We start from the raw sequence: 19,600 nt of genomic DNA on the forward strand, positions 1-19,600 counted from the left end.
CCCAGGTTGCAGGCACCCGTTGTTTGTGCTTCTCCTGCTAGAAAAGGCAGGGCTGACAGGAAGCACCTGTGACTTGGGGTGAGCATGGAACAGCTCAGCAAATGGCAGCGCACAGGTTTGTTTCCCCTTCGCTCCGAGAGCGAGGTCCCGCTGCCTGGCCTCTACCTGTGCCTGTCCAGGCGAGCAACGGGGAAGCAAGCCCGAGCAGGCTGCTGGCAGTGACCGAGCAACAAGAAAGAGACGGTGGTGTGGGTTGCGACCTAATGTGTATATCATCAGCATCACTTGAGTCACGCCCGTCTGCCTCCAGCTATTACAGCGATCCTGCTGCCAAAGAGCAACCGCATGGCCCGACCAAAATGATCCGGCTGCTGCTGAGGACGGCGCTGCTGAATGACTCAGTTGTGCTGGGAGTACAAAGCAGCCCAGATCTGTCTTCCTGGAAAGCTGCTTTGCAGTAACCTCATGCTTGAAACGGTTTTGTCTTTGAGGTGACTGTGGCATTCGTTCCCATTCATCCATGTGAATAAACCACGTGGATGGACAGACGTCCACAGGGAGTTGGAGCCCCACCGTGGGAGCTCGAAACGCTGGAGACAAGCCTGAGGGAGGGCTGGCTGCTTCCCTAGGTTTGAGGAAGCCGCCCTGCCTGAGCCTCAGTTTCCCCACTGATGCAGAAGCGAGGCAAATGTTTTCCTCAAAAGACCAGAGAGTGTTTGTGAAGTCCTCTGAAGAAGGGTGCTTTCGTGAATGCCAAGCTATTTTTATTATTGGGGTCAGGGAGGAGAACACGCGCAAAGGTGATGAAGCTTTTGAAACACAGGTTCCCCTTAATAGTCTTTAACACACAGAATTCTTATTATAATCTAATTTGACTGGAATTGGATTAATCTTATAATGCTATAATGTCATTTCCATGGTCTTTTTATATTTTTATTGTTACTATGCATTAATGCAATACCCTGCAAGAGCTCTGAGAAGAGGATGTGAATGTTTAGTGAATCTCTGATAACATTTTTGCAGGGCATTTTTATGCTCCTGTTAGGCTGGTATGCTGTAAAGTCACACAGTGTCCGGAAATAGCAAGAATGCACCCAAATTCAACTTGAATTATCTTACAACAGGCTCCACTGGTGAAAGCAATGTATTCAGAGCCAAGAAACCAGGGCTTGTCCCTGACCTGTGCCGGGAACTCACCTGAATCACCCCAGTGTTTTCCTCCCTGTCTCTTCAGCTGGAGATGGAAATAATTTCTCCATACAGGAATGTAGTGTCTCCGTGGTCTACATCCCTTGCCATCTAGAAAAGCTTTTTTGTATCACCAAACTTTAATGCTTCCTTTTTATTGAGTTTATCCTGAATAAAATGCTTTCTCCTGCCTGTGCCCTGTATTTCTTAATTTACCTTTTTTTTTCTTTTGCTATTATTTCTTTCTCTAGATATACATCTTTTGAAGCATTAGAGCAAATGAGCGTTATCCTGCATCCATTTAAAGATGCTGGAAGTTTGCTTCAAAGTAGCCCCACAGTGCTTCTCTACATGCTGATGGGCTTGTCTGTGAGGACTTACAATAGGAGACTGCACGTGAAAAATATTGAGCAAGCTGAGCGGTGTTACACTGGATGACGTTTCAGCCCTCAAATTACCTAAGAGAAAAGGCAAATAGTCTGGTATTTTCTATCAACTCTTATCATTACCCCTCTTCCTTTTCCAAGTCTCACTTGAAGGCAGTCTTGATGTAATTAAAGCTTAAGGGCCAAAGCGTGAGTTTAATTTTCAGTGCAAATACAACGCTAACCCTTTCTCTCCCACATCTCTGTGGTTATTCTGTTCTTTGACTCCTCTGTTTAGAGAGCATGACGAAGCTGCAAACTAAAGCTCCCACTCTGAAAATGGCACAGCTTAACATTATTAGCCTGCAGAAACAGAATTTGCTGGGTCACTAGGAGCTGGCTACCAATGCATCTGCCACAACAGCCACACTGGGAAGCGAGTCCATATGGTAACACAGACAGCTTCTGACTTCTGCTGGGTGCAGCTTCTCAGGACTTGGCATCTTTTATTAGACAGCTTGGGATTGTGCTGGTTTCTGCCTTTCTGTGGTGCAGAAGGGTTTGGGTTCCTGCATTTGCACTACCAAGACTTCAGTGGGCACTCTGCGTGTAGGCAGAAGGATCTCCTGCAAAAGGGTCCTTGCAGGATTGGAGCACTAGAATGGTACCTCACTCTGCTACTGCTCTCACTCCTGGCTTCTTTTCTTATTTTTGTGAGCAAACAAGCAACTGGGGGTTTTGTTTCCAAGGACATTTGAACATCTGCGCCCTTGAGAAGGGCTTTCTGATTCATATTTTATTTACAAACAATATAAAACCCAGTCCCCACTGTTGCCATATTTATGCATTTCAGTGTTTCCTGAATGTACTTTTGATGCGTTTCTGGCGTTGACACATTGTAGTGTTGATTGCCTGGGCAGCATCCCAAGTGCAGCAGTGCCTGCACATGGGGAGGGCTCACATCTGGCAGCCTGGCATTAACGCCAGCCCTGAATTCGGGTCTCGGTAACGGCGCATCGCAGCGGGACGGTCACGAGTTGGTCGAAACTTGGAAAGTCCGGCTGTTATTTTTGGTTTGCATGGGAACAAAAGGGAGCATTTATGCCATTTCCCAAGAAGCCGGGTTTCCGAGGAGCGCCCGAGGACTCTCTCCCTTAAAACAAAGGAACCCGGTTTATCCCTGCGCTCTTTTACGATCCCGGCTTCACCCCTGGCCTCGCAGCCCCACGCCACCACCTTTCAAAAGCCACGCTCCGCGGCGCCCTCCCCGACCCCCGTCCCAGCAGCGGCCACGCTCCGGGGACACCCCCGGCCGCTGCCCGGCCCTGTGGCCTCGCAGCGCGCCCTGCCCGCCGGTCGGGGGCTGCCCGCCTCCCTCGCCCGCCGCCGGGGGGAGCGGGCGGTGGCGGCGGCGGGGCGGGCCGGGGGAGGAGTTTGGCGCCGCGGAGGAAGCGCCGGGCACCCCGCGGCGGCGGCAGCGCCGAGCGGGCGGGCGGGCAGGTGAGGGCGGCGGGCCGGAGCAAGCTGGGGGGCGCGGCGCCCCGTTTATTTTTATAACTTTTCGGGGTGGGGTCTTTTTGTTGTTGCTTCGTGCCCCCCCCTTCTCCGTATTTTTTTTTTCCGCGCCGCGGACGAGACGATTTCTCCCTTGCCTCCTGCCTCTCCCCCAGGAGCCGTCGGTGCGGAGCAGCGGCGGGGCGCGGAGCAGCGGGGCGGGGAGGGGAGGCGCGGCGGCCGCCCCGCTGCGGGGGCGATGCCCCCGCCTGCCTTGGCGCCTCCCCGTGCCGGCCCCGCCGCCTTCCCTTTGTGCCGCCGGGCCCGGCGCGACGCCTGCCCCGGGAGCCGGCGCCCCGCGGCGCCCCGCGGCGGGAGGTAAGGGCGGCCGCCGCCCCGCGCCCCGGCAGCCATGCGGACCCTGCGGCCGCAGCTGGCCTCCCTGCTCTTCCTCGGTAAGTGCCGGTCGCCGGCGGGGGCGGGACGGGACGGGGGTCTCCCGGGCGGGGCGGGACCCCCAGTGGGTGTCCTCTCTCGTAGGGCTCCCGGGAGGGTCACCCCTGCCGAAAATACCTAGCGCCTTCCCCCAGGAGTTGTCACTGCCCGCGCTGTTCCTGCGGTCGGAGGGAGGAGGGAAAAAATATAAATAAATATATATATAAAAAATTAGATATCTATAAAATAAATCGGGGTTTCATCTCCACCTGCAATGCCCCGGTGACCATGCTCGCCGAGCCCCGTGGCGCTAAGCGGGGTCCGGCCGGAGCGGGCTGCCGGGGCGTGGGAGCGGTGAGAGCGGAGGGGACGGGCAGCTCCTCCCCGCCGGGCCCCGGCATCAACTTGGGAAGGCGAGCGGCTGGCCAGGGGCTGCTCCGTGCTCGGGGACGTGTCGGAGGGGAATCGTAAGGGTAGGGAGTTGCGGCTCGGTGTTGAGCTGGCACAATGAAGGCAGAGAAAATGCCTGGGGTAAGGTAGGCTGCAGAAACAAAGTCCTCGTCTTGGCTCTTGAAGAGTACGTTTAAACGTAGAGGGAAGGCAGTTTCTGCTCTCGTAAAATGCAATTTGATTGCTTTGTGCTGTCTCTCCAAACTCCTCCTGTAGTCCCTTCTTCTCTGCCTGCCTGCGTTTTGTACCCTGTGAACCGTTAAACGTGTGTTTTTGTCCCATCCCACAAGTGCCTTCCCCGGGGGATGACTGTACACAGCTCTGTAAAGTCCTTTGGGATCCTGCTGCTGGGTGAGAGATGCTGTAGCAATGCAAGATCCCTTCCTACAAATTTGGGAAAAGCAGAATACAAGACAATTAAAATGCCTCTTACGTTTTTTGTGGCAGCCCATGTGCCTGGATTAGTACTGATGAGTCGACAGGAACGTTTGTGGAAAATACAGTACGGCACCCTCATGCTGCTTTTCTGCCTGTGTATATACAGAGCAACCTCGGAGTTGTTTTGATTTGCCTTTTCACTGGTAAGATTTTCTGCTGGCATTAATGCTATCAAGGGAAGAAGCAGCAAGGCCGGCAGTTTTACTGTCTTGAGAATTGTCACATACCTGCTCTGCCAATTTGGAAACACCACCTTTACTTGAGTTTCAGTCGTGCTTCCATGTCTCTAATTTGTGTGTGTTTGTGGTTTTTTCATGCTTCTGTCTGTCTTTAGGAAAGAGAAAGAGAGGTGACTCTTTGAAATGGTTTTGGAGAGGGTTCAAACTTCCCTTAACCGGTAGCTTTCTTCCTTGGGTTCCCTGAAAAAAGCCATCTTAAAGCTAAGTTTATCCAGGGTGACTTTGTTTGGCAAGTACAGGCAGACTGTCATAGCCTGCGAGATGGGTGTAGACAAACGGCAGTCGCTTGCTGCCTTGTCTTCGCACGCTCAGTCTCTCCAGTTGAAGAACAATAACACCATTCTGGATTAAGTCTTCCTAATATGGAGTGAGCGAGCGGTCGGTTGCCTGCGTGCTGCTCCGAAGCGCGCCCCGCTGATGCGGTGGCGTAGCAGCAGAGGGCATCGTCTTGCCGAAGGCTTCCCACGGCGGTACAGAAGTGGGACCCTCTAGGCCTGCCCTGTACACCCCGTGTCGGTGCTAACCCAGCACCTGGCCGGCTGCCAAGACCGCCCCAACGCTCTGCTTGCAGGAACTGGCTTTCTGGGTTTAAGCTAAAACCAGCTCTAACGTGCCTTCACCCTCCTCAGGGGATGAGCTGCGATGTGTCTTCTGTCACTTGGAGAATCGGTTGCTTTTCAGTGATCCCAAATCCCACGGATGTATTTAGTTTGTAAAAATGTTGTGCTAGCCTCCTTGTGTTAAACGCAAGGCTGTTTTTAACAGTAGGAAGCCTACCACGTGCATGCTTGGAGTTAGTTTTCTTTTGGTGTTTTTCACCTGGATTTCTTTAGACAGTCTGCATTTGCCCAGCTGCCGGTTTTAACAAAACTGGGGATGTGTGACCGTGCCTCAAAGCCTTGAGTTGCACAGAAGTGCTTTAGGTTGCTGTTTGCAAAACTGAGGCATCATTTGACTTAGTGGGGAAGAAGCTGGGGTAAAAAGCCTTATTTCATAACATAAATCTCTGACTGGCTAGAAGGGGACTGTTGCTTTCCAAACAAGTAATGGTAATGCTAGAATATATGGATAGGGTACTATGGGTTGAGTATGCAGAAAAAGAAATACAAGTCAATTTTTCCTTATCCTTTTGCAAACTCATTAGAATCGCTGACAGAGGAATTGTGGTTATGGAAAGAGCCAGTGGATGATTTAATATAACATATCAAGCATTAACTACCTACCAGAATCCAAGTAACTGCAAAACTAGGGTTTGAAAACCCACATCTGGCATGTGGGTGTAACATTTGTAGATCTCTGCTGTTTTTTCCCCTCTTGCTGCAGTGTTTGTTACAGGGTTCTTTAAACAAGTGGCACTTCATCACAGCAAGTACAAAATGGGAAAATAGAGCAAGTGCCGTAAATAATCCTCATGCAGCGATGAGACCATTAATACTTGTGCCAGCCAGTGCTAATCCTATGTGTAGTTGCAAGATTTACCTTCTTTTTTGCAGGGATGCAAAGTCTGATACTCCTCATATTTATAGTGTAATATATAGGAAACACAATAGGCTTCTGGGGAATGCTGAATTCATTCATGTCGGTGACTGGTTTATGAATAGTTCTGCTTTTGAGTCTCCTGCAGTCTCCAGAATACCACCTGTGAATGCAATTTACAGCTCTTTGTGTTCAAACATTGCATATGTATATATGTACATAGACTCATTACCCTCTTCCTCTCTCTATTCATGCATAGTAATTGGTGATTTATTTGTGATTCCTAGAGGGGAGTAGAGCCTGTGTAAGGTCTTGAAACTGCAACTCACTTGTAAATGGCATGTTGGAGTGAAATAATGCTGCAGAGACGACTCTTGGAGACAGAAGGGATGATCTTAAAGGCCTGTCTCCCGGAGGGGAAGGGGTGCTGGCTGGGGAGCAGCAGTGTGCAGTTGACTGCCGCTCAAGTGTTCTGCCATCGCACCCTCCTGCTCTGCTGCTGCCTTCCCAGGCGCAGGGGTTGAGGGGGTCAGTGGCTGACACAAGCCCGGATGCGATAGAGCTGGAGGGGAGCAGACAGAGAAAACGGCAGAGTGGGTGTTTGCACACACAGGGGGTTTGGGGTTGTTTTTCTTTACCAAAGCTAGCGGCCCAGGAATGTTGCTAGTGCCTCATCTGCTCCTCGATGCATTGTTAGCAACAGTGGCCAAGATCGTGCTTTCTCCACCTGCGTCTGCCCGAAGTCCTCTGCCACGAGCTTCATTTTGCAAGCCGATTGTGCCGCCCTCACCCCTGCATTTGCTGCCTCTGGGTCACCGTGGTGTGCGGTGCTGGACCTGAACCGATCCCAAATGTGCCAGGGTGGGCTGTGGCTTTACTTCTTGGACGAGGAACGTGTCAGGATGGGGAATGTGTCGGACAGGGGCTCTGCAGATGGCCCTGGCTGTTGCCTCATTTCTGCATGCGGGTCAGCCGGTTCTCTGGGTTTCCCGAGTGCGGTGGGAGGCTGCCGCGGCCGCCGGTGCCGGGCTGGCAGGCTCCGCTCTTGCGCATCCCCAAATGTAATTCTTCGCGGGGAGACTCCCTCCCTGCAGTCTTGGCCAGACTGCCTGACATCCTGAGGCTCCTGCAAATCCTGTTTATTTACACAGGAGGTTTAGGTTTATGCGAATTGTCGTCTTTTAGTTGACCTTCCGTCAAGTTAGATGTCTTTATTAAAGCAGTTTTTATTGTAAATCGAACGTGTACTTGGAACACTTTTACCAGACCCATTATATAAAGCAAAAGCCAGAATAAACAGCGCTGCAGACCACAGGGAGGGGGGTGGGAGAGAGGGGGTCATAGGGAGAGCATTGCTTCTGTGTTGGGAGGCTTATTGAATTTTTTGGACCAGGAAACTGCTTTTTTATGTATATATGTGTATATTTCTATATAATTTCCTTTTAAATTTCCTCCTTTTGGTCTCTCTTGGCTTCTTTCTTACCCCTACAAAATCAGTCATGGATTCAGCCATTGCCCTACAAGTTATACAGTCTAGTATGAAGCCAGAGGTATTTTACTTAGTTTAACTCAGATGAGTCAGAGTGCTATAACTTGAAAGAGTGCTCTTCGCTGTCTAAAAGTTAGCAATCTGCAGACCCTGCCCAGAACAGGAAAACTGCCCAAAAGGAAGGGGGAAGCTTTTCAAGTACGATTGGGTTTTCTTCTTGTTGCTAGGGTTCCTCTGCTTGTGATTTGAGTTTTCTACTGGTATCAAGGACGTTTAGGCCCTCCAGCCAGTGTCTGGAAAACTGCAGTATTGTGATTTGCCTCTGGCTTTTAAGTTGCTAAATACTCCTTAATGATAACCTGCTAAATTGGTTTTGACTCCATTTTTATATTGGCATCTCTTTCCTAGTCTATTCCTCTTAAAGAATAGCTCTCTGGGTAAATGTTAGGAGACGTTTAGCATCTGTTTCTTATCAGCTATGGAGAGGCTAAAATGGAGCCTTTCCTGACAAAGCGGGGTTTGATCAAATTGCAACGCGAAGAAATTGGGTCTGCAACTGCCTTCAGTGGGTCTAGGATGTCTGCGTGCATATATGTCATTTCCAGCTCTAACCTGTTGCTTACCCTGTCTCCATCAGTGTACTAGGAACATGTTTCCAATGATGTATGTTAGTAAGCTTTTTGTCGTTAGGAGCTTTAATTAGCAAATGGCAATGAGACAAGAGGAAATCTTGCCTTTCTAGCTGCTGCTAAAGTCACATTTCTATAAGTAATTGAACATAAGCACAAAATCAGACCATCCTAGCTAAGTGATGGGAAGCTTTTTTCAAAAAGGGAGAGGCTTTGACGCTCAGGACTTGTACTGTTGCTGCACAGGACTTGCACAAACCCTAAAAAGCGGGGCTGCTCCTGAAAGGAGTTGTTCCAGGCTGCTTCCTGCCCGGCATGGGGAGGGGAGAGTGCAGGCCAGGGTGCTCGTGTGAGGAACCGCTTGGAGGGACTTTCTTGGTCTGAAAACTAACTTGGCAAAACCAGTAAATACATAGAGGGATTGGCAACTTGTCTGACTTGAAAGTAGACCCATTTCTCACATGGTCCTGCAGATGTTTGTGGGGGCCCAAGGGAAGGGGGGGTTGTGGAGAGGCTGGTGGCTGGAGGGCATGGTGAATTCATTTGGCTGGGTCACCCTGGTTTGCTGTCCGTGCACCAGGGCCTCGGTACTATGGGTCTGGGGTGTGCAACCAGTTGCTGAGCCCTGCCAAACAGGTGAGGTGAGTCCAGAGTTTGACCACAGCCACTCTCTTAACTGTTACCAGCTCCTGACAGAGGCTGCCTGCTCTGCCCTGCATGGTGTTTAATATGGAGTTTCTGGCTGAAGCCATTGCCTGTATGCTCCTGTGGCTCCTTCTTTCTGATTTTTCTCCACTGCTGGTGGTTCCTTGATGTTTCCAGGTCCATCTCCTGCTCTCGTTGGATGATAGTCCACAGGGAAGGAAGACGTGGCTCACTGTTGAGTGGAGAGGTGGAGAAAAAATGAGCCAAGGGAAAGCACTAGAAGGAGAAGGAAGGTGAAGAAGCCAACTGGTAAGAAAGATAGATGAGAACAGGCTCTGGAGGATGGATCTTGCCAAATGCTGGGCCTTCCACCACACCCGCAGCTTTTAAAGTGTCAAAGACTCCTGAGTACAAAAGAAACGGAGATAGCGAGGATCCATCCGTATTTGTTCTCTTGTTCCTGAGCAGCGTACTTACCGCCTCTCTTGGCTGACTTCTTTCCTATGAAGCTATTGATTCCATTCGGGACTTGAAAAATCATCTAGCGCTTCTCCTGTCTCTTCTGATCTTGGCAGCCGTAAGACTTTGCCAGTCAGAAAGGGCTGACGCTGCTGCTGAAGTGCAGGAATAAGGAGATTCCCGTGCAGTTTCAACAAAGTTGGCCCTACTGGGACAGCAGAAACCATGGGGATCCAGAGTGTGTGCCGCAGAGCAGCACGCGGGGCAGCTGCACAGCCATTAGCACTGTGAAGCGTTACACTAATGTCGGTTCTTTCTGGGCATTGTTTTTCTGGTCCTTGCAAAACAGCTCATCAGGGTCTGACATGGTTAGAGGTGGGTTTGATGTACAGCTGTTGTGGCACTGCTAAGTTTTGTTTTGTTTTGACTAGCAGCACGAGTTTGGAATCAGCGTTGTTTGCCCAGTGTTCCCTGCTCCGCGCACAAGAGCAGATAGCTTTGTTTCCCAGCAAATGAGTTCCCCTCTGGAGTTGTTATGATTACAGGGGAAGAGCAGGGAATGGGTGATGCATCTGGGTTTTTGGGGGATTTTTTTGTTTGCTTTCTTGGTAGTTGTTCCCCACCCCTGCTGCATCCCTGATCTCTGCCTGAGGCACACTGTCACTTTTATGGCTTTTGGGCTTTGTGTGGAAGTTGGCTGGTAAGCTTGTTAGAGGGAGCTGGGAGCATGGGGTGAGGTAGATGTGTTTTTCCACAGACTCTGTAGTGCTAAATGTCTGGTTTGTGTTTGAGAGGAGCTCGGCACTGACCCAGGTTGCTGTGTGAAATGGATGGTTTCTGAAGCCTTTAGAGAGATGGAAGCTTGAAGATGAGATACTGAGCCTCCAAAAAGCAAAAAAGCTTTTGTTTGCGTCTCAGGGAAAGAAGGGCTCTGATCTCCTGTTACAGCGTGGGTATCAAGATTTGGCTGCTTATATAAATTGAAACTTTGACTTCTTGGATAAATCTTTCTGTCTGCATTCAGCACCATCACCAGGGACACAGGAATCTGCCTGGGTTCCTCCAAATCTCTCTGAAAGTAGAGCTGGACCTTGAGTAAGAGCCACAGGAGAAGGCAGGTGCTTGTTGCCAGAAGTCATCCAGAAGCTCTTTACTCTGGAAAACCATACTGCTGGAATCTGGCACTTATTAACTCAAGTTACCCAGTACCTAGGATCTAGCCAAAGGGCTGTGGCTGGCTGCCAGGCTGAAATTACCAACCTGGGTGTCAGGCCTTGTTGGTTCCTTCTTGCTAGCTTGAAATAGGGGCTCCCACGAGCATGTGTGCCAGCCCTTCTTCTAGTCATTTTTCTTCTTACAGCTTTGTAAAGTGTTCAAGGTAATTATAGTACTTACTAATATTTATTCTCTTCTAAGCAATTATCTGAATGCGTTTATCTCCAACGTGCTTTCAAAGTACTCTGCCCCTTCTCACCATATCATTTCATCTCTCCAGCTCAGTGCTTTCTGCTCCCTCCCTTCTCATACAGTCCTTGGTCCTCAGCTTCCTCCACCTCCGGAATATGCTATCAAGCTTTGCTTTCCTCTCCTAGAGGTTCCCGTACACTGTCTTCCTACTCTGCTTGTCTAATCCCATTACAGAGGAGAGATGTTTGCTCCGTCTTGCAGGGGATGATGGTTTAACTACCCCACCAGGTGCTAAGACGCTTTGCACCGAAGGGCATGGATACCAATGGAAGCTGAGCTGGCGCCGTGCCATCTCCCAGCTTTCTGCTGGCTGCCTGTGGCCTGCAGACAATATCTTAAGAGCTCCTGCTGAAGGGTTTGACCTTTATGCCTGCAGTGTTGTCCGGCACCTACAGCAGGAGTCACAGCATGCAAATTCCAGTGCTTTCTTCTGACTTGTGATATAGTTGTAGGCAAGTCACTCTATTTCTGCTCTTGGCTCCTTAAAGTAGAGATAGTGGCTTAAAAGGTATCATGGGATTTTTTTTTTTGGAGGGAAAGCGCAGTGTTAGGGCTGAGGTTTTGCTTGCTGTTGTTAAGCAAGCAGGCTGCTTTTTTCTTATACATGTTGGGAGCATAGCTTGGAAGAGATTCTTCTGCCCTGATTGATTTCACTCTTGGTGTTAGGAAAAGAAGAAAATTGATTTTTACTTTGAACTCTATGGTGTTACTTACTTGCACAAGCTCTCTGGCTTATCCTACATGAACGGGACCAGCCTCTCCTTGCCACTCCGTTATGCTCGTGGGGCATGGCCCACGTGACTGCAACTTGGAGCTGCTGTGATTCGTTACAGCAGCACAGTTAATCTATGGGTTACTGGCATGTAAGGAGCTGTTACGTCTAATCAGTCCCATGCCATGAGCTAGTCAGCAGTTAAATCTAATCCAGAGTGTATAGCTGCCAAATGCTTTAAGTCGCCAAGCACTTGCTCCTTTCTGCTGTAAATAAGGCAGAGTTGAACAAAATCAGCTTCAGGTGCCCTGCCTGCGAGCAGGGATCAGAGTTCAGCCTGGGATGCCTGTGCTGCAGAAAGGCAAAGGTTGTCCAGAGTCCAAAGAGCTGCAAGGTGATGTAAATCTGCCTGCTCATCTTCATAGGCAGATATCAAAACATCTTCCTTTTTCTCATCTCAAATTGCTCTTTCTCCCACCCCCTTCCCATTGCCTAGGTGTAAGGAGAGATGTGCTCAGAAGTGACCTCTCATGTACTGCCATGGTTGTCGTAGAGGGACCCTGTCTGTGTTCTTGGATGTGCTTAAGTCTTGCTTAAGATGCCTAGTTTTGTTTTCTTCTTTCCTCATTTCCGCTGCTCTTACACCCCATCCACTCCTCTTGATATTTCCTCTTGTGCCTGCAGGGTCCCTCTGCAGCCTCAGGTTAGCCCCTTCCCCCTCCACAGCGAGAGCTCTCCTGTGATGTGCTTGGAAGTACACCTCCTGCTGCTGCTGAATGTGGGAGAGGTGAGGCTAAAAACCTGCTTCCCCAGCAGCTTCCTCTGCCTTTGTGGGGCAAGTCATAGGAGATCATCCCATTTATCTTTTAAATGGAGTAAGTTTGCAAGAGTAAAGGATGAAGACTGACAGTTGCTATACGCACCGGTCTGCTGTCGATCTGCTTTGGCTTGGGTGCTCCCAGGGAGCTGCTGGACAGGGGACCCTTGCTGCCCTGTGACCACCATGCAAAGGAAGGGCAGCACTTACTGCAGCAGTTATTTGGATTTGTGCCTGGCCCTGGTGCTCGGGTTGACTTTTTTGGGGTTTTTTTTCAGCCTTTGCAAGGGAGAAGGTGGCAGTGAACGTGTGGTGGGAAGGAGGTTGGTTTCCTCCTGCAGTGGGGAGTTATCGTGTGGCCATGCCATCTGAGACTGCCTTGAGCTGCATGGGGTGGTGTAGGGCAGGCAAGGGGAGCCATGCCCTGGAGAGGTCTGTCACCTCTTCTCAGAGGTCTGCCCATGCTGGGCTGGCGCCATCCTGCTTCTCCTGGGTGTCATCTGGATCACAAAGCTGTGTAGTCCAGTCTGTCCCTGTCTTTTGGCTGGCTTATTTTGGGGGAGGATGTAGGGATGAGAGGGATGAGCGTGAGGGAAGATTTACTGTGCGTCAAATACCTAATAGCTGCTCTAGCAGATCCACTGGGATACATTACTAAAAGCATCCTAATGATCTCAACGTAATGGTTTTGAGCCTTGGAAACCCACTTGCTGGGAAGGGCAGCCCAGGACTTTGTGCTCAGGTCCTGGAGGAGGAGGGCTGGGCTCCTGGCAGGGGTTGGGGCAAGCAGCAGGAGTTGGCTTTTTGGGATGCCGGCAGGTACCTGTTTCTCTGTGAGAGGGAGCCGGAGAGGAGCCGTACGCAGGGCTTTGGCATGGCAGAGGAATGACTTGGGTGGCTTGGCCAAGCACCAACTACTGCTGTTATCTCAGAAATGTAGATTACCAGCGATTGCAGCTGTGTGAAGGCCAACTAAGTCCCTAAAGAGATTTAGTCTGAGGAAAGGGTAATTTTCTTTATGGAGACATCTGGGTGTTGGTGGAAGAGAGGGAGATGTGCAGGGCAGTATGGCTGTAGCTGAGGCCAGCTGCCTCTAAACATGGCTGCTGGCAGCACGTGTGGGAGGGAGAGGTATGGGGGGATGCAACTCCCACCCCAGCTGCAGGAGCCGTGCACGGCTCTGCTGCTCCTGCTGCTTCCAACCACTGCTGTTCCTGAGGTGGCAACATCTAGCCTCCTCCTCCAGGCACTGGCAGTGGTCTGGAAAAGAGATGGGCCATTTCTCGCCTGCAAAAGTGCCAGAAGCAAGGGTCATGTAAGAAGGGAGAGGGTTCATCAGTCCTGGAAGTTGCCAGTGGAGCCATGAAGACCCCTGAGATGGGTGGGGGTGATAGGGAAGGGATAGAAATGAAGGTGGGAGACAGCAGGAAGCCAGTTTTCCAATACGCAGTCCTAGAAGCGCTGTGGTAGAGGTTCTCTGTAGTTACTGGGGTGATCAGCATCAGTTTCTAAATCATTCTGTGTATGTGGATGCAAGTCTTGAGTGTGAGTAGGGTGGAGTGAGGCTTCTGGGGAAGTGTGCTAGCGGGAGGCCAAAAATAAATTATCAAAAGAAAGAATTGAGAAATTAACAAAGCTAAACAGATGTATGCAGCTCTAAGAAAAGGGTGTCGTATTTGAAAGCATATTTTTGAAAATCCATTTGCTTAGTCATCTTACAGATAACTTTGCTATTTTTACCTTCTTTGCTCTGATGACACTTCGCTGTCTATATAATGGGTTTAGCATCTGCATTCTGTTCTAATGTACAGGCAAAATGTATTTGCTAATTTTGAGTTGGCTTTGTAGACTTGCTATACCTCTTGGCTGTGAAATAAGTGCAATACTGTTCTTAATAGAGGAGTATAGCTGGCATTATTTCCCTTCTAACCCTTTTTTTTTAACCCATCTCCCAGGCCTGCAATCAAATTTGAATACAGAATATATTCTCTTGCTGTTTTAAGTGTAACAAAGACTGTGCCCTCATCTCCCCAAAACAGAAAAGTAGTAATGTTTGGGTTAAGCACAGTAATCTACTGGGGAATGAATGCAAGATCAAGGGCATTTGCAGATTTTTATTTCTGTGTGCTTGCAGGGACTGTGGCATTGCTAGCAGGTCGCTCACAAATGGTAGCTTAGATTGCCTCTCTTGCAGGCAGCCAGATTTGCATCTTGCCATTCCTATTTGATCTGCAAGTGGTGATGAGAGCTGTATACTCGAAGTCAGATTTTCTGAGTAGCAGTCTACAGTCATTAGGGCAGTGCTTAGACCCCAGAGGCTTTTTCTGTGTTTTCATCCTGTTTCAGTAACTGTGTCTCTTGTTATCTTGTTCCTGAATATTTTCTCTTGTAAAAGGAGACTGTTTGTTGCAGCTGTTAAACCTCAAAAGTCTTGAATCTCCCTTAGGGAAGAGGAGGAAGAGTTCCTGAGATTTCTGCGTAAGTAGACTATAGAAATACCTACGTGTCTTTCCCAAGTATACAGCCAGGAGGTATTCTTGGTGCTGTCCTAACCAGCTGATGAATTCTGGCTGGTTCAGCTTACGATTCCTCCTGCTCGCTCGCTTGCTGTGTTGAAGGGGTTGAGTAAAGGAGCTGGAGTTTCTTTTCTCTTTGGCATGTTATGGTACTGGATGCCTCTGGTTTGTTTTGTCAGAGCAGTGTAGCTAGGAGGTGTCAGAGGAAATTATGGATGTTTGTTTGGTCTCTTGGCTGGGTGTAAGGATGCAAGTTTTAGTGAAATGTGCATTGAATAAACATTGGGTAAATCTCCTGGGATGAGCACTGCCTGGAAGCTGGTGTCAGGACCAGTGCTTATTTTCACAGCAGGATTTTAAAAAAACATTTTTATGAGAAATGTTTTGCACCCTGTGTTTGGTTCCCATCATTTCAGTGATTTGTAATGTTCCTCCTTATGTTCCCTTTAAAGCCAGCCTGCCAGCTGACCTTGGGAGAGGATTATCAGAGTAAAATTCTCCAAAGCCTATATTGCCATCAGACTTCCTTCTTTCCCCCACTTCTGCAGTGCCGGTGGCTAACCCGGGCCCAGGTGTGACCTGTTGCTGGGGTCGTCCCCAGGGCTTGCTGGAGCCCCTCGGTCCCGCCTCGGGAGGTGGGTTGTGCCTGATTCACACTGGTTTTGCCGGGCGGCATTGGGGGACCGGGCATGGCCCCAGCAGCAGCTCAGCGAGGCCGGAGCAGTCGCAGTGTGATGGTCTGGCCTTCTCTGTGCAGCCGCTGCTTTGGGCGGTCGCTGTTGTAACTTTCTCCCATTTGGCTCCTGCAAAGTGCTCAGGGAGGGATGCGGGGCCGTGCTTTGTGTGTGTTTTAGTGATATGGGAAAAGTTCATTTTTAAACAGAAACCCCAAGCATGCAGCCCCTGTCTCTGCAGCAGCAGTGTTCTGTGACATGCTTGACCCCTGTGTCCCTGCAGCCATGCCTGTTTTGGACAGACCCTCGCAGCGAGGCTGCCATCTCGCACGCACAAAGATGGGCCTCGAAGGGGCTCCCACCCCGCAGGGTGGCACTTGCTGCAGCACAGGACCCTGGCCGGCCGCCTGCTGCAGACATTGGGCACCCAGATCACCCTTTTAGCTTGGGCACAGCAGAGCAGACGTCTGACTTCATTATGCCATCATGGCTGCAAAATGCAGGCTGCAAAACTTACTTCAGTGCTGCTGCCTCTGGCTGTAATTCACCCCCCACGGGCCCCAGAGACATATGGGGAAGGCATCCCCCAACACAGGGCAGGGTCTGAGGAGGGGGTTGTTGCTGGCATGGGATATGTGCACGGCCACCCTGCCATGGCTGTGGCCCCCTTCCCACTTAGATGTGGGTGGTGGTGGCATGCTGTGCCATGTTCCCTCCTGGGCCCAGCCCCTCACCTCAGAGAGGGTGGGAGCTGCGTAAGGGCCACCAGCGCCCCTCGCCCTCATGGTGGTACTTTCTCCCAAGTGGAGAAAACTCAGTGCCTTCCTCCTCGTGGCCTGGTTTGAGACAGAAATCTGGGGCAAGTGCGCCATGGTCTGTTTGCTCCTGCTGCCCCCTTGGATCATCCTCCCTCCTCACAGGGAGACCCAAGGGATGCCATGGTGGCAGGAACGGGGCCTGGCAGGGAGGAGGTGGCTGCGGTGGGCCTGGGGGCACCTCCACAGCCTAGGGTGGCTGCAGCTTTGGGCACCAGGCGTGGCTTTTGCGTGCTTTGGGATGCTTACCAAGAGCAGCCATGCACCAGTGGTGCCCCGGCCTTGCACAGGCCACACCTGCTTGTACAGGCATTTAATTTTGCTTCAGTGTCTGGAGGTAGTATTTCATAGCTGCTGCAGGCAGGCACTCACAAAGCTGTGCTAGTGGGTGCTTAAATGCAACCGGTGTCAACCCTCATCACTTGCAGTCTGCTGCAGTAAACTAAGGAGGGAGGGTGGCATCAGCAGCTCCTTTGGGCTTGCTCTTCCCAGCTTCCTGGCCCTCCCTCCCTTCCTTCTCCCCATCTTTGTGCTGGTCTCCTCCAGCTCTGTCAGTCCCCGACAGGTCTGGAGCATGCGTGGCGTTTGGTGCGGTTGCCGTATCTGTTCAACTTGCATCAGTCAGTCGCTGTTAAGGCTTATAATCAGTGTAAAATCTCTGGGGTGCAGCTATTTACAGAAAAAAACCAACACCCTTCCAGACTTGCATCAAACAAGAGTTTTATTCTCATTAATTGAATTCCTCTAGAGTCTGATAACTTGGGCATGTTGAAATCAGATAAATAAAAAGCCTCCCTCCCTGGTAGCTATGTAAGCCTTTCCTTAACTCCTCAATCAGAGGGGACTAGGCTCTGCTAAGTAAGTAGTTGAAGATCAAAACTTCTACGTACATCTGCTGATTGGGGAGCGTAGGCAGGAGCACACTCACTGTGGTGTATCGGCAGAGGAAGGGTTTGCCTCTTCCCCACCCCTCTTATTCTCAGTTGATGGGGAAAGACTTTTTGTTTAGTGACAAGTACTGGTTAGTCACCCTCAGACATGTATTCTGTGTCTAGAAACTGGGACTCTGCTTTCTTCCAGACCTTCAGATAAACTTGCAGCCCTATGAAGGGGCAAGTCTGCTCTTGCTGAAGTCGGGGTGTATTGGCTTTGGAGTATCTCTCAGCCACGCTGTCCAATCTCATCACGTGGGTGCCGAGACGCGTTGCTCTGGGAGGCAGGAGGGCATTTGGACTTGTGCCCGAGGGGTGGTGTTGCTGAGCTGATGCTGTAACCCTGAAAAAAATCCAACTTGCAGATTTTTCCAGACTCCATACATCAAGTGAGACTTGCAGTCATTAAGGGCATGTCCCTTTCTCCGTCGCATCTCTCGTGTAGTTCTTGTTGTGGTGCTGGAGGATGGGGCCCCTCTTGTTCAGCAAGTGCTGTTGGTTAAGCCAGGGTCCTTCCTCCCTGTGCCTAGATCATCCATACCATAATGAGTTACCTGGCTTGCCAATCAGGCTTTTGCTTGTCTTGGTTTTCAGCCAAGACCTTCTGGGTCTTTCTGCTTTCCCCCCTCCCCTGCCACCCCTGTGGCTACCTTTCTACTTGCACCCTGGACTTAGATTTCCTCCCACCTCTCTTCTCTTGTCAGTATTTGTGTCCCATAGCTGTTTACACTGCCGACGCAGTGGCATCTGCCCCCACCCCCCAGGACACTTTTTCCGCCCTTTCTCCCATCTCCCGGCCCCACCATCTGCTGCCTCTGCTCCTGCTGTCGTGCAGTGGCACGCTGCTGGCTTGAGTCACCTGACTGCGCTGACCTCCCCATCTCGGAGAGCATGCAGTTCCTTCCCTTTTGCCTTGTTCTCATAAAGGCTTTAACTTCTGCTTTACTGAATGTTGCTAATGATACTTTCCCCTTAACCTGTATAGCCCCTGTATAGCACCTTCAGATTTGCTCCTCAAACCTTAGTGACTTTACAAAAAGGAATGACATACAAATAAGAGCCTGCCTTTACCTGGTGGTTTGCCCTGTACTCCTCTCCTTCTCCGTGCTTTTCACAAAGGTAGATTCTTTAACCCTTTTGCTTGCCTTAAGGGTCCCATTTTCCCTTGTCTGTCATTTGCTTTGCTACTCGTAGCCTCTCTCCCTCAATGCAAAGCTGCTTTATCCCCTCCTCCTTCAGCAGCTGCTCTGTCCTCCACAAGCCCCATGGGATGCTCTGTCTGGAGCTTTTGCCTACCAGCTCCCTGCCAGTTTAGTCTGTCTCCATGATTTACTTTGCAAGGGTTTTCTTAATAGCCCCCTCTGCTCTAATCTCAGTCGTGATCCAGCATTCCCTTCCTTGACTTAGCAATTGCCCTTGCAATAGCCAGTTTTGGTTTCTTTCTGGAACAGTTTCCTCTGAGTCCTGTTGTCTTTGCCTTTTCCTGCCTCTCCATCAGAGCTTTTCTTATGTCCTCATCAGTATACCCTGCCCAGCTTCAGCGTGTGGTTTTTCGTGACTATGAGGGACCTATTCTGTGACACTGTCTACCTCCTCCTACAGTCCCTGCCTCTTGGTAATTTTATTCACTAATAAAAAAATTGGACTGGCCTCTCTCTGCCAATGTTACAAGTTCATACTTATTAAAATCTTGATCTCTGTCTCTGGCATGTACTTATATGTATGTGCATGCACCTGAGTCTTTCTGCTTAAGAAGTGTAAGCTGCAGCACTTCCTATCCATCTCTTGCCTCTGAAATTTGTTCAGCTTTTTTTGTTGTCTGCTTATTCCCCTGAACTCTCAAATTAGTTCCTCCTCCTCTGCCCTGCCAAAAGCAAGATGCTTGTCTTCCCTTTTAAAAGCCCTTCTTAGCCTTGTTCTACCTTAGCTTTTCTATAACTTCTTCCCTCTGTGTGGTTTTTGATTCCCAGTCCCTGCCTCTCGTTGGATTTCCTCAGGCTGGGTTCTCAGAGAAAGTCTCAGAGAAAGATGGCTTATCTGATTGTGCTGCCTTGTCTGACGCCCCTTCCCAGGTAACCGGGCAGCCCTTTGGCCAATTTCACGCAAATTTGATGGGAGTAGAGAGCTTGCAGATAAACGAGTTCCTGCAAGTCTTGTGAAGAGCACGTAGCCAAGTCGGGGGGGGGGGGGTGGCAGGGGACTGAAGGAGACCTTTTTCTTCAAGGGCTCTAGCAGTGCCTCCAAATGACTGTGCCAGCCGTAGGAAAAGCTCCAGCTGAAGCTTGCAGTCAAATCATTAGTCTTGGAGACAGCCTCCCTCCTGATGGCAGAGGAAGCTAGGCTTCATTAAGTCCCTTGCT

The 19,600-nt window shown here is 50.2% G+C and overlaps 1 protein-coding gene across 2 annotated transcripts in view; it reads left to right on the forward strand.

The window, feature by feature from the left end:
* The first annotated feature begins 3,006 nt into the window (after window positions 1–3,006).
* The window catches only part of IGSF3 (immunoglobulin superfamily member 3), a 100,892-nt gene continuing 84,298 nt past the window's right edge, over window positions 3,007–19,600 (forward strand). For both annotated transcript variants that reach the window (XM_054819675.1, XM_054819684.1), the window contains exon 1: window positions 3,007–3,502. In XM_054819675.1, the coding sequence (XP_054675650.1) occupies window positions 3,460–3,502 (43 nt within the window). In that variant the 5' untranslated portion in view covers window positions 3,007–3,459. The remainder of the gene's footprint in view (window positions 3,503–19,600) is intronic.

This window comes from Grus americana, chromosome 1 (assembly GCF_028858705.1).
Source record: "Grus americana isolate bGruAme1 chromosome 1, bGruAme1.mat, whole genome shotgun sequence".
Lineage (NCBI taxonomy): Eukaryota > Metazoa > Chordata > Aves > Gruiformes > Gruidae > Grus > Grus americana.